The sequence below is a fragment of the Balaenoptera borealis genome (genome assembly GCF_965194805.1).
Source record: "Balaenoptera borealis genome assembly, chromosome: 21".
In the NCBI taxonomy this organism is placed as follows: Eukaryota; Metazoa; Chordata; class Mammalia; order Artiodactyla; family Balaenopteridae; genus Balaenoptera; species Balaenoptera borealis.
This window is the reverse complement of record NC_138880.1, coordinates 5070165-5085181: the sequence shown is the minus strand read 5'-3', so window position 1 is coordinate 5085181 and position 15017 is coordinate 5070165. Positions and strand designations below refer to the sequence as shown.

Genomic DNA, 15017 nt, shown 5'->3' with positions numbered 1-15017 from the left:
GAGTGGGTCCTTCTGGCTTGAAATCACTACTGGTGACTGACCACTGCTGGGGCTTTACATTGTTGTTTCCCCCACGAGAATGTCAAGTTCAGGGCAGCCAGTTCCTCCGCGTGAAACCCTTCGTAGTTGCTATGGGTGAACGGATGAGTGAGCGATAAATGAACAAAACAATTTTTCCCTAGCACTTCCATGCTGTTTCTAAATGACAGATTTCCACAGCTCCCTGCCCCATACAACCACAGACTCTTTGAAGACATTTCTCTCTCCGCCCCCCATGCCTGGCACAAAGGGGGATAAATGCTAATCGAGGGAATGAATGAACCAAACCTTATCTGGACCACAATAACGCCTACTTGAGCTCATCTTTCTTTTTTTTTTTTTTTTGATGTTTTAGTTTAAATTTTATTTCCTGCCCCCAAACATCCATTAAGCGCCCAGGAGAAGGAAAAGGGGATGTGACTAGCAATAGAGAGAAATGTTCTTCACAACAATGGCCATGGCAAGCTTAGGCACTTTTGGAGAAATCTCTCTGGGAAGTACTGGCAGAGGAATAAAAGGCAAACTGACACAGAAGTATTGCTTGGTGTGCATTTCCAGGCTCTGCCTTCTTTCTCATCTCTTGGTGGCAGGCGGAGGAAGAGGAGAAAAGGTTAAACTTTTTGATAAACCGGCAGAATAAGCTTATCACATCCTCTCACTATCTCTGCATAGGTTCTAGTCTCTGCAGCATTATATAAGCTTTGCCCAAAGTAATGAACAGTTGAAAGTCAAATGTAATACTTCACCAAACAACTTAAAAATGCTTGCACACCGGAAAGGATTAAGTTGCAGAGAACACAAATGGACCCAGAGCAACCTTTGCCAAAAGAGAATATTGTGCTAAATGTACAGCCATAGCTCTTTTCCATATGAAGAAACAGTCAGAAGGATAAAAGAACTTGGTCAAAATCACACAAGTAAGTAGGACAGAATCTGGTCTGTCTGTCTCTCCCAAGGGTTGTGTTCTTTAACCACCAGGCTAGCTTTCCTCAAATCTGATTCATGCATAGAATAACTCTACCCCTCTGTTTGCCTTGAATATTCCCTGTTTATACGTATGCCTGCTGCAGTTTTGCACATTGCCCACTTTGACTCCCAAAAGCAACCGAGAATACACAATACTTTGGTCACTCTATCCATGGACCACTGTGGTGGGACTGCCCAGGAAGCTTATTAAAAGTGCAGCTTCCAGAGCCCTACTCCAGATCTAGATACGTTTTCTGAGGGCTGGCTCAAGAATCCAGGTACAAGTCTTTTGAAGTGGTTTTGTGGAACCCCCCAGGTGAGTCTCTCGCTCTCTTAAGTTAAGAAACCATTTCTTCTGCCTCCCGCAGATGCCCAGCCAGGTCCTGTTAAGGTAGGAGTCCCCGCACCACATCAGAGGGATGCTCCCAGCCAAGTCAGCTCTGGAGCCTTGGAGAATCTGGATGGTCTCGTGCTGGCCCACCTGCCATGACAAACGTCCTCCAGAGCATTCCCCTTCCCATTTTACCTTCTACCACTCCCAAAGGCAGTCTGCTCCAATGAGGCCTGACTTCGTCTGTCCTAACGTGCACCCGCTCATTCAAGCAGTTTAGGAATACAAGGTGCTGTGGTTCTCAACCAGGGTGGCCCAACCTCTAAAATAGTAGTCCAAGCAGTGTCTACCTCCTGGGCACATCCCCTCTGCAACAGCCCCAGTAAACGAATGTCCCATCCTTGCTTTTTCAAGGTCGGCAACAGGGAGTCCCCTCCTAAAGAAGGTTCTCTCGCATTGCCACACTCTCAAAGGCTGCCCCCAGCGTGCTTCCTTCCTGTGGGCCTGATCAGGCTAAGGGCAGAGTTGTCTCTTTCCTTCTCTGAGTCGGACCAAATCGTCTTAGTAACACCTCTTCACAGTGGTGACCGTGTGTTTCACGGGGGCTGCTGCTGAGCCTTTACCTCATCCTTTCATGGTGGAGAGAGGGAGGATTATAATGATTTTTACTTCTAGGGGAGAGGGGAGTGTAATGATTATGTTGTCATTTTGTATTATGTCCTTTGGTCATGAACTTGTTTTGAATTTCATGTGAGAATGGGCCCACCATTCCCACTTTGTGAGGTCATTCAGCACCCTCATTTTGCACCTTTAACATCTCTCTCAGTATCACTTGGAAATGTTTGAAATGGCATGAGCTTGTCCTCACATTCCTATCAGCTGTAAATCCGGAGCCCCAACATGAACCTAACCATTGAGCAGAACACCTCTCCGCTACCTGTGTAACACTGGGTAGGCCCCTTCACCTCTTGCTTTTCTTCAGTCCTCAGTTGTGAAAATGTGAGGGTTCTATGAATTTATATTTGGGGCAGGACAAGGGCGAGGAGAGTGTGTCTTTGCTTTTATTCTTCCAAACTGGAATGTCTTCCCTCTCTTCCCCATGGGTCCAAATCTCACTTGATCTTCAGGCCCACTGCCAAGGAGCCTCCCCCTGATTCCCCAGTCCACACAAATCTCTGCCTCTTAGGGTCAGTGCCATACAACCTAGCTCTCTCTTACGTTAATCTTGCCTCTCAAGCCAATCTCAGAATGTGGGTCTCTCTTGCCCTCCTGGGGCCCCTGGGGCTGTGCCAGCCCACCGGCACGCCCCACGTGGGATGTCTGCTAGACTAGGGCATGGGTGGGGAGGCCCAGGTGTGAGGGGCCAGGCAGAGTACCTCTGCCCTCCCCCTGCTCTCCTCCACAAAACTGCCCCTCCTCCTGAAGCCTGACCCCCAAGTCACAGGTTCCTTATTATGACCTCACTGGGTAGTGATGACCTCACCGGCCTTCTCACAGTTTCCATGGCAGCGTAACTGCCAACGTGCTGCCCTCAGAGAAGCTTCCCTGACAGTTCTCCAGCAGAAGTTCTCCAACCTCTTTGGCTGTCTGAGGGAGAATGTGTGACCGGATCCTCTATCTTTACTCGAACCTGTGCTCTGTTCCGTGGGTGGGCAGTGCGGCAGGTACACCGAGACCGGGCATCTCTACAGGAGCCATGGTGTACACACCACCTCACCTGGCTGCCTCGTGTTCCTGTGGGGCTTGCCCACTACGTATACCTGAGCGCGTTCCCAGCTGTAAGTAATACCAGTGACCTGGGACACCTTCAGGGACCCACAGTGCTCACTGCTGAGGACAAGTGAAAGGTCATCCCTGGACAAGTGTGCAGGATGGTCCTGATCTTTATAAATCTAGCTTCCCCTTTGGGCTACAGGATGCTTCCATTCAGACCCTTTCCTGATTGGCCTCTTAGCAAAAGACAAGTGCATTTTTGTTGGCAAATGGTAAATGGAGCAGTTTGAGGAAGAGGGCCACTCTTGAAACACACCTTCAAACCCAGGCACCTCGGGTGGTGCCATATTGATGGGAAGACCGGAAGAACCAAGAGGGGTGTTGAAGTGCTAATGAGACTGGAGGGCTGAGGAGATGGTGTCCCAGGAGGCTGGGTTGATGCGAGCCTAGACTTGGTACCCAGAACGCGGTTCTCAGTCTCCTGATCACTCTGCCTCAGTATTTGGCCTTGTTCTAATCTACATAAAAGTATCAGAGGGCTAGAGGTCAGTGTGGTTGAAACAGGCAGTATAAATGGGGCCCAAGAGGGGTTGCCAAGGTGGGAGGGGTCCTTAGCCAATTTATATTAGATTAGTTTTTTCCAAAACTTGAAAGACATTTCCATTAAAGCCTCAGAAGTGACAGACTGCAAGAAATGTTTTCTCTGTTGTGGAGGGGAGAGATGGAGAGGCTCATGATTGCAGTGACTTTCGGGTTCTACTGTTTTCCCTGGAAACGGTGAAGAGACTTCCTCATGTGCTGCAGCCGTAGGCTCTAGGAATTGCTTTTGCAGCCAGTGTCCCTTCTCTAGGGACTCATAGAGGGGATGGGCCAAGGCTGTGTTCTGGATGTCAAGTAGATTAAAGGTCTTCAGCCAGAAACTGGGAGAGACATGAGAGAGGGAAATTCTGGCAGGAGGCTGTGTACAGCAGAAGTGACTGATCAGTTCTGATTTTCTTTGCAGCAGCAGTGGCTCCCGTTTCTCCCCCTACTCCTGGTCACTACCATGTCCTCTACCGAGGGTGTGGAGAAACGCAGTTGGGCTGGCATGGGGAGACATACTGCCTGGTTGGTGGCTACCGGGCCTACGGGGATGTTCCTTTGGCCACGCCAGCAAAGGTGGAAGCAGAGAAGCCAGTCCCCAGACGTGCTCCCAAGAGAAAGCACTCTCCGGAAAAGTCGCACAAAGATCTGGGTTGCCCCAGACCCAAAATCCGGCGATTGGAGCATTCAAGCCATTTCGGACTAGAAGGTGCTTTGATTCTCAAGCAGGGTGGCCCAACCTCTGGGCACATCCCCTCTGTAACAGCCCCAGTAAACGAATGTCCCATCCTTGCTTTTTCAAGGTCGGCAACAGGGAGTCCCCTCCTAAAGAAGGTTCTCTCGCATTGCCACACTCTCAAAGGCTGCCCCCAGTGTGCTTCCTTCCTGTGGGCCTGATCAGGCTAAGGGCAGAGTTGTCTCTTTCCTTCTCTGAGTCGGACCAAATCGCCTTAGTAACACCTCTTCACAGTGTTGACCATGTGTTTCACGGGGGCTGCTGCTGAGCCTTTATCTCATCCTTTCATGGTGGAGAGAGAGAGGATTATAATGATTTTTACTTCTAGGGGAGAGGGTGGTGCCATATTGATGGGAAGACCGGAAGAACCAAGAGGGGTGTTGAAGTGCTAATGAGACTGGAGGGCTGAGGAGATGGTGTCCCAGGAGGCTGGGTTGATGCGAGCCTAGACTTGGTACCCAGAACGCGGTTCTCAGTCTCCTGATCACTCTGCCTCAGTATTTGGCCTTGTTCTAATCTACATAAAAGTATCAGAGGGCTAGAGGTCAGTGTGGTTGAAACAGGCAGTATAAATGGGGCCCAAGAGGGGTTGCCAAGGTGGGAGGGGTCCTTAACCAATTTTTATTAGATTAGTTTTTTCCAAAACTTGAAAGACATTTCCATTAAAGCCTCAGAAGTGACAGACTGCAAGAAATGTTTTCTCTGTTGTGGAAGGGAGAGATGGAGAGGCTCATGATTGCAGTGACTTTCGGGTTCTACTGTTTTCCCTGGAAACGGTGAAGAGACTTCCTCATGTGCTGCAGCCGTAGGCTCTAGGAATTGCTTTTGCAGCCAGTGTCCCTTCTCTAGGGACTCATAGAGGGGATGGGCCAAGGCTGTGTTCTGGATGTCAAGTAGATTAAAGGTCTTCAGCCAGAAACTGGGAGAGACATGAGAGAGGGAAATTCTGGCAGGAGGCTGTGTACAGCAGAAGTGACTGATCAGTTCTGATTTTCTTTGCAGCAGCAGTTCCTTTGGCCACGCCAGCAAAGGTGGAAGCAGAGAAGCCAGTCCCCAGACGTGCTCCCAAGAGAAAGCACTCTCCGGAAGAGTCGCACAAAGATCTGGGTTGCCCCAGACCCAAAATCCGGCGATTGGAGCACGGTGCCAGGAGGTAGACCCCACAGAATCCTGCTGGCTGAGCCATTCTGAAGAGAGAGCAATGGTTTAACTGCCTAAGGCAGCGAATGCCTCTTCCTGCTGTGACCCACCCCGTCCCCCTACTGCCCACTGCCACAGATTAGAACTTTGAAAAGATGGGCACATCTATTAAAGTGGCATCATATAAAAATAGAAAATTGTACATACATGTGCATGATTATGCCATCATATGATGATCCTGCTTGACTTCCCTAACCTAATACGTTCACAAGAATTCTTTACAATCTTGAAAATACTTGATTTGTACACATTGTATATTTATGTGTATATGGGTTTCCAACCTGCTCTCGCTGAAAGGGTTCAGACCCAAGTGTGTACATGGAGGGTCTGATTGGTGTAGTTCTGGCAGGGGTCTCATCATAAGCATCTAGGGAAACACCAGGGAAATAGCTCCCCTTGAAGGAAGGGCAAACAGATCTGGCTTATACACAAAGGGTCGCAATAAGAGGACCTGAAACAGGAAGGTCAAAGCCAGTAGGAGGTACTGGGGCAGGGGACATACAGCAAGCAAAGGACATACAGTTGGCATCGAATAGAGCCGGCAACACAGAGTGAGGGTCCTGGGGCTGCGGCCCTCAGAAGTCCAAGCAGAAAGGAGGCACTGGGCATTAGGACAGTTAGCCAGCAGGGAGCAGGACCCAAGCCACTGAGCTGGATTCATGTCTAGGACTCATGCCAAGAGTGCCCTAGATGGCAACTAAGTCACCACGATGGGACTCGGGCAAAGGACAAGAGAGTTTAACACCTAGCCAAAGTATCCAGTGGTCCATGATGCCAGGATAAGTCTTGAAGCAAGCATGACTGAGGCTGGTTTTAAAACTATCGGGGTGGGGGGGCTTCCCTGGTGGTGCAGTGGTTGAGAATCCGCCTGCCAATGCAGGGGACACGGGTTTGAGCCCTGGTCTGGGAAGATCCCACATGCCGCGGAGCAACTGGGCCCGTGAGCCACAACTACTGAGCCTGAGCGTCTGGAGCCTCTGCTCCGCAACAAGAGAGGCCGCGATAGTGAGAGGCCCGCGCGCCGCGATGAAGAGTGGCCCCCACTTGCCGCAACTGGAGAAAGCCCTCGCGCAGAGACGAAGACCCAACACAGCCAAAAATAAAAATAATAAATAAATAATAAATAAATAATTTAAAAACAAAACCAAAAACGTAAAATGTGGGAAAAAGTTGAACACCTATATACCCACTGCAGACTTTACAACTAGTATTTTTCTTTTTAATAAATTTATTTATTTATTTATTTATTTATTTATGTTTTGCTGTGTTGGGTCTTCGTTTCTGTGTGAGGGCTTTCTCTAGTTGTGGGGAGCGGGGGCCACTCTTCATTGCGGTGCGCGGGCCGCTCACTATCGCGGCCTCTCTTGTTGCGGAGCACAGGCTCCAGACGCGCAGGCTCAGTAGTCGTGGCTCACGGGCCCAGTTGCTCCACGGCATGTGGGATCTTCCCAGAGCAGGGCTCGAACCCGTGTCCCGTGCATTAGCAGGCAGATTCTCAACCACTGCGCCACCAGGGAAGCCCTACAATTAGTATTTTGAAAAAAAAAACAAACAAAGAACCTCAGTAAAAATGACTTAAGAGTCTTCAATTAATCCTTTTTTTGTCTTAGTAAAAGTGGAGGGAGATAAACAACCTTAGTAATCGTTACGGATAATATCCGGACTATGGGTGTGTCATTGGCAATGATATTATAACCATTCCTGGAGTATTACAATGGGCTGGTCATTGTCAAGGGCACTTTCAAATATTGTGCTGCTCTGCCCGAGCGCACTGCAGTGTAGATGTGATGAGTCCCACTTCACAGAACATAAACTGAGACTCCGAGAGGATATATGATGCTTTATAACACCAAAAACAGAAAAATTTAAAGAAAAAAATGTCCCGTAGTCAAATCAGTACTGTTATTTTAATCACTTTTTCTGCACTTGTATTATTAAATTTTACCAAAATGAAACACTCCATCTAGTATTTTGTACCCTGCTTTTACACTACATCTTCCCACCATTAAATATTCTTGGAGAAAATCATTTTTAATGAATGAACTGTTTTCCATCCTTTTTTAAAAAAACATCTTTTTTGGAGTATAATTGCTTTACAATGGTGTGTTAGTTTCTGCTTTATAACAAAGTGAATCAGCTATACATACACATATATCCCCATATCTCCTCCCTCTTGCCTCTCCCTCCCACCCTCCCTATCCCACCCCTCTAGGTGGTCACAAAGCCCCGAGCTGATCTCCCTGTGCTACGCGGCTGCTTCCCACTAGCTAGCTATTTTACATTTGGTAGTATATATAAGTCCATGCCACTCTCTCACTTCGTCCCAGCTTCCCCTTCCCCTTCCCCGTGTCCTCAAGTCCATTTTCTACGTCTGCGTCTTTATTTTCCATTCTTAAGTTGGGCCATCCGTTATTTAACCAACCCCCTATTGTGGGATTTTTAGGTAGCTTCTAATATTTTTTCTATTACACTACTGGCTGAGATGAATATTCTTGAACATAAGTCTTGTACATAAATTTGACTTTCGCCTTAGGATAAGATGCTAAAAGCAAAACTACTGGCTCAAAGTGTATGAACATTTTAAGGCTGTCGATACACAAATTGCCAAATTACCCTCCAGAAGGTTCGCACCAATTTCCATCCCCATCAGCAGCAACAGACGAAAACGGCCTTTTCCTTACATCCTTAGCAGCAAATTTTGTGCATTCTTAAAACTTTCTACCAATTAGATGAGCAAAAAAGAAATAGATTTATAAGTTGCGTTTCTTTGTTAGGTAGTGAAGTTGAACATCTTTCCGTATTTATTGGGGATAAGCTTCTGTTCTATTGTGAATGCCCTGTCGCATCTTCTACCCGTTTATCTATCACTGTGTCGGGAGATGCTGGGATGCAGAACCTCCTTCGGTGCCTGGTGTGGTTCTGCTCCTGCTGGCACAGAGTCCTCTCTCAGTGGAAGATGGCTGCTCCTTAGCACTGAGAAAAGCCAGCACCCCTACAGCCCGCCATGGGCCTGGAAGTGATGTCTCAGTGGCTCTGGAGGAATTACATTCAGGTCTCTGGATTTAGCAACTCACCAGCAACCAGAACTGGTACTTCAGGACTAAATGACTCTGCAGTGCATCAGTTCTCATGAACTTGACCTTCTTCCCACCTTTTCACCCAGTGACTGAATCAGGCCAAGCTGCGGTGGAGACACAGCTTCGTCTCTCTTCTCCCGGGAGTGGGACTGAAAAGCCAGTACAGAGCAGATCATCCCTGCAGACACTCGCTGGGTGACCCCGGGGCACAGCAGGAGGAAAGAAGGGTGATCATCCTCACCCTTCTTGGAGGGTGGAGCCACGTTCCAAAAACAGATGCAGTAAGCACGAACCACACAACAACCCAGATGAACTTGAACTCAGCAGTTGGCATGAATAACCCCTCCTTTCTGCAAGTCACTGCTCACCCTGTGCCTCTCTCCGTTGCTGAGTGGGTCCTTCTGGCTTGAAATCACTACTGGTGACTGACCACTGCTGGGGCTTTACATTGTTGTTTCCCCCACGAGAATGTCAAGTTCAGGGCAGCCAGTTCCTCCGCGTGAAACCCTTCGTAGTTGCTATGGGTGAACGGATGAGTGAGCGATAAATGAACAAAACAATTTTTCCCTAGCACTTCCATGCTGTTTCTAAATGACAGATTTCCACAGCTCCCTGCCCCATACAACCACAGACTCTTTGAAGACATTTCTCTCTCCGCCCCCCATGCCTGGCACAAAGGGGGATAAATGCTAATCGAGGGAATGAATGAACCAAACCTTATCTGGACCACAATAACGCCTACTTGAGCTCATCTTTCTTTTTTTTTTTTTTTGATGTTTTAGTTTAAATTTTATTTCCTGCCCCCAAACATCCATTAAGCGCCCAGGAGAAGGAAAAGGGGATGTGACTAGCAATAGAGAGAAATGTTCTTCACAACAATGGCCATGGCAAGCTTAGGCACTTTTGGAGAAATCTCTCTGGGAAGTACTGGCAGAGGAATAAAAGGCAAACTGACACAGAAGTATTGCTTGGTGTGCATTTCCAGGCTCTGCCTTCTTTCTCATCTCTTGGTGGCAGGCGGAGGAAGAGGAGAAAAGGTTAAACTTTTTGATAAACCGGCAGAATAAGCTTATCACATCCTCTCACTATCTCTGCATAGGTTCTAGTCTCTGCAGCATTATATAAGCTTTGCCCAAAGTAATGAACAGTTGAAAGTCAAATGTAATACTTCACCAAACAACTTAAAAATGCTTGCACACCGGAAAGGATTAAGTTGCAGAGAACACAAATGGACCCAGAGCAACCTTTGCCAAAAGAGAATATTGTGCTAAATGTACAGCCATAGCTCTTTTCCATATGAAGAAACAGTCAGAAGGATAAAAGAACTTGGTCAAAATCACACAAGTAAGTAGGACAGAATCTGGTCTGTCTGTCTCTCCCAAGGGTTGTGTTCTTTAACCACCAGGCTAGCTTTCCTCAAATCTGATTCATGCATAGAATAACTCTACCCCTCTGTTTGCCTTGAATATTCCCTGTTTATACGTATGCCTGCTGCAGTTTTGCACATTGCCCACTTTGACTCCCAAAAGCAACCGAGAATACACAATACTTTGGTCACTCTATCCATGGACCACTGTGGTGGGACTGCCCAGGAAGCTTATTAAAAGTGCAGCTTCCAGAGCCCTACTCCAGATCTAGATACGTTTTCTGAGGGCTGGCTCAAGAATCCAGGTACAAGTCTTTTGAAGTGGTTTTGTGGAACCCCCCAGGTGAGTCTCTCGCTCTCTTAAGTTAAGAAACCATTTCTTCTGCCTCCCGCAGATGCCCAGCCAGGTCCTGTTAAGGTAGGAGTCCCCGCACCACATCAGAGGGATGCTCCCAGCCAAGTCAGCTCTGGAGCCTTGGAGAATCTGGATGGTCTCGTGCTGGCCCACCTGCCATGACAAACGTCCTCCAGAGCATTCCCCTTCCCATTTTACCTTCTACCACTCCCAAAGGCAGTCTGCTCCAATGAGGCCTGACTTCGTCTGTCCTAACGTGCACCCGCTCATTCAAGCAGTTTAGGAATACAAGGTGCTGTGGTTCTCAACCAGGGTGGCCCAACCTCTAAAATAGTAGTCCAAGCAGTGTCTACCTCCTGGGCACATCCCCTCTGCAACAGCCCCAGTAAACGAATGTCCCATCCTTGCTTTTTCAAGGTCGGCAACAGGGAGTCCCCTCCTAAAGAAGGTTCTCTCGCATTGCCACACTCTCAAAGGCTGCCCCCAGCGTGCTTCCTTCCTGTGGGCCTGATCAGGCTAAGGGCAGAGTTGTCTCTTTCCTTCTCTGAGTCGGACCAAATCGTCTTAGTAACACCTCTTCACAGTGGTGACCGTGTGTTTCACGGGGACTGCTGCTGAGCCTTTACCTCATCCTTTCATGGTGGAGAGAGGGAGGATTATAATGATTTTTACTTCTAGGGGAGAGGGGAGTGTAATGATTATGTTGTCATTTTGTATTATGTCCTTTGGTCATGAACTTGTTTTGAATTTCATGTGAGAATGGGCCCACCATTCCCACTTTGTGAGGTCATTCAGCACCCTCATTTTGCACCTTTAACATCTCTCTCAGTATCACTTGGAAATGTTTGAAATGGCATGAGCTTGTCCTCACATTCCTATCAGCTGTAAATCCGGAGCCCCAACATGAACCTAACCATTGAGCAGAACACCTCTCCGCTACCTGTGTAACACTGGGTAGGCCCCTTCACCTCTTGCTTTTCTTCAGTCCTCAGTTGTGAAAATGTGAGGGTTCTATGAATTTATATTTGGGGCAGGACAAGGGCGAGGAGAGTGTGTCTTTGCTTTTATTCTTCCAAACTGGAATGTCTTCCCTCTCTTCCCCATGGGTCCAAATCTCACTTGATCTTCAGGCCCACTGCCAAGGAGCCTCCCCCTGATTCCCCAGTCCACACAAATCTCTGCCTCTTAGGGTCAGTGCCATACAACCTAGCTCTCTCTTACGTTAATCTTGCCTCTCAAGCCAATCTCAGAATGTGGGTCTCTCTTGCCCTCCTGGGGCCCCTGGGGCTGTGCCAGCCCACCGGCACGCCCCACGTGGGATGTCTGCTAGACTAGGGCATGGGTGGGGAGGCCCAGGTGTGAGGGGCCAGGCAGAGTACCTCTGCCCTCCCCCTGCTCTCCTCCACAAAACTGCCCCTCCTCCTGAAGCCTGACCCCCAAGTCACAGGTTCCTTATTATGACCTCACTGGGTAGTGATGACCTCACCGGCCTTCTCACAGTTTCCATGGCAGCGTAACTGCCAACGTGCTGCCCTCAGAGAAGCTTCCCTGACAGTTCTCCAGCAGAAGTTCTCCAACCTCTTTGGCTGTCTGAGGGAGAATGTGTGACCGGATCCTCTATCTTTACTCGAACCTGTGCTCTGTTCCGTGGGTGGGCAGTGCGGCAGGTACACCGAGACCGGGCATCTCTACAGGAGCCATGGTGTACACACCACCTCACCTGGCTGCCTCGTGTTCCTGTGGGGCTTGCCCACTACGTATACCTGAGCGCGTTCCCAGCTGTAAGTAATACCAGTGACCTGGGACACCTTCAGGGACCCACAGTGCTCACTGCTGAGGACAAGTGAAAGGTCATCCCTGGACAAGTGTGCAGGATGGTCCTGATCTTTATAAATCTAGCTTCCCCTTTGGGCTACAGGATGCTTCCATTCAGACCCTTTCCTGATTGGCCTCTTAGCAAAAGACAAGTGCATTTTTGTTGGCAAATGGTAAATGGAGCAGTTTGAGGAAGAGGGCCACTCTTGAAACACACCTTCAAACCCAGGCACCTCTGTGCTGTCATGTAGACATCTACATCGGTGCCCTCAGACACATCCCATCCTGAGCTGCTGAGTACTAGGGGAGAGGGTGGTGCCATATTGATGGGAAGACCGGAAGAACCAAGAGGGGTGTTGAAGTGCTAATGAGACTGGAGGGCTGAGGAGATGGTGTCCCAGGAGGCTGGGTTGATGCGAGCCTAGACTTGGTACCCAGAACGCGGTTCTCAGTCTCCTGATCACTCTGCCTCAGTATTTGGCCTTGTTCTAATCTACATAAAAGTATCAGAGGGCTAGAGTTCAGTGTGGTTGAAACAGGCAGTATAAATGGGGCCCAAGAGGGGTTGCCAAGGTGGGAGGGGTCCTTAGCCAATTTATATTAGATTAGTTTTTTCCAAAACTTGAAAGACATTTCCATTAAAGCCTCAGAAGTGACAGACTGCAAGAAATGTTTTCTCTGTTGTGGAGGGGAGAGATGGAGAGGCTCATGATTGCAGTGACTTTCGGGTTCTACTGTTTTCCCTGGAAACGGTGAAGAGACTTCCTCATGTGCTGCAGCCGTAGGCTCTAGGAATTGCTTTTGCAGCCAGTGTCCCTTCTCTAGGGACTCATAGAGGGGATGGGCCAAGGCTGTGTTCTGCATGTCAAGTAGATTAAAGGTCTTCAGCCAGAAACTGGGAGAGACATGAGAGAGGGAAATTCTGGCAGGAGGCTGTGTACAGCAGAAGTGACTGATCAGTTCTGATTTTCTTTGCAGCAGCAGTGGCTCCCGTTTCTCCCCCTACTCCTGGTCACTACCATGTCCTCTACCGAGGGTGTGGAGAAACGCAGTTGGGCTGGCATGGGGAGACATACTGCCTGGTTGGTGGCTACCGGGCCTACGGGGATGTTCCTTTGGCCACGCCAGCAAAGGTGGAAGCAGAGAAGCCAGTCCCCAGACGTGCTCCCAAGAGAAAGCACTCTCCGGAAAAGTCGCACAAAGATCTGGGTTGCCCCAGACCCAAAATCCGGCGATTGGAGCATTCAAGCCATTTCGGACTAGAAGGTGCTTTGATTCTCAAGCAGGGTGGCCCAACCTCTGGGCACATCCCCTCTGTAACAGCCCCAGTAAACGAATGTCCCATCCTTGCTTTTTCAAGGTCGGCAACAGGGAGTCCCCTCCTAAAGAAGGTTCTCTCGCATTGCCACACTCTCAAAGGCTGCCCCCAGTGTGCTTCCTTCCTGTGGGCCTGATCAGGCTAAGGGCAGAGTTGTCTCTTTCCTTCTCTGAGTCGGACCAAATCGCCTTAGTAACACCTCTTCACAGTGTTGACCATGTGTTTCACGGGGGCTGCTGCTGAGCCTTTATCTCATCCTTTCATGGTGGAGAGAGAGAGGATTATAATGATTTTTACTTCTAGGGGAGAGGGTGGTGCCATATTGATGGGAAGACCGGAAGAACCAAGAGGGGTGTTGAAGTGCTAATGAGACTGGAGGGCTGAGGAGATGGTGTCCCAGGAGGCTGGGTTGATGCGAGCCTAGACTTGGTACCCAGAACGCGGTTCTCAGTCTCCTGATCACTCTGCCTCAGTATTTGGCCTTGTTCTAATCTACATAAAAGTATCAGAGGGCTAGAGGTCAGTGTGGTTGAAACAGGCAGTATAAATGGGGCCCAAGAGGGGTTGCCAAGGTGGGAGGGGTCCTTAACCAATTTTTATTAGATTAGTTTTTTCCAAAACTTGAAAGACATTTCCATTAAAGCCTCAGAAGTGACAGACTGCAAGAAATGTTTTCTCTGTTGTGGAAGGGAGAGATGGAGAGGCTCATGATTGCAGTGACTTTCGGGTTCTACTGTTTTCCCTGGAAACGGTGAAGAGACTTCCTCATGTGCTGCAGCCGTAGGCTCTAGGAATTGCTTTTGCAGCCAGTGTCCCTTCTCTAGGGACTCATAGAGGGGATGGGCCAAGGCTGTGTTCTGGATGTCAAGTAGATTAAAGGTCTTCAGCCAGAAACTGGGAGAGACATGAGAGAGGGAAATTCTGGCAGGAGGCTGTGTACAGCAGAAGTGACTGATCAGTTCTGATTTTCTTTGCAGCAGCAGTTCCTTTGGCCACGCCAGCAAAGGTGGAAGCAGAGAAGCCAGTCCCCAGACGTGCTCCCAAGAGAAAGCACTCTCCGGAAGAGTCGCACAAAGATCTGGGTTGCCCCAGACCCAAAATCCGGCGATTGGAGCACGGTGCCAGGAGGTAGACCCCACAGAATCCTGCTGGCTGAGCCATTCTGAAGAGAGAGCAATGGTTTAACTGCCTAAGGCAGCGAATGCCTCTTCCTGCTGTGACCCACCCCGTCCCCCTACTGCCCACTGCCACAGATTAGAACTTTGAAAAGATGGGCACATCTATTAAAGTGGCATCATATAAAAATAGAAAATTGTACATACATGTGCATGATTATGCCATCATATGATGATCCTGCTTGACTTCCCTAACCTAATACGTTCACAAGAATTCTTTACAATCTTGAAAATACTTGATTTGTACACATTGTATATTTATGTGTATATGGGTTTCCAACCTGCTCTCGCTGAAAGGGTTCAGACCCAAGTGTGTACATGGAGGGTCTGATTGGTGTAGTTCT

General features: G+C 48.7%; 1 protein-coding gene across 9 annotated transcripts in view; it reads left to right on the top strand.

Annotated features, from left to right (window-relative positions):
* The first annotated feature begins 242 nt into the window (after positions 1-242).
* LOC309619468 (uncharacterized protein) overlaps positions 243-15017 on the top strand; it is a 31830-nt gene continuing 17055 nt past the window's right edge. Inside the window, exons 1-3 of one of the 9 annotated variants that reach the window (XM_082374661.1) lie at positions 243-956; positions 4056-4340; positions 13162-13446. In XM_082374661.1, coding sequence (XP_082230787.1) covers positions 884-956; positions 4056-4340; positions 13162-13446 — 643 coding nt within the window. In that variant the 5' untranslated portion in view covers positions 243-883. Of the gene's footprint in view, positions 957-3686; positions 4341-5369; positions 5702-9283; positions 9989-13050; positions 13447-14475; positions 14808-15017 lie in introns of those variants that run through there. The other 8 variants (XR_014238992.1, XR_014238993.1, XR_014238994.1 and 5 more) reach the window with 8 other exon arrangements.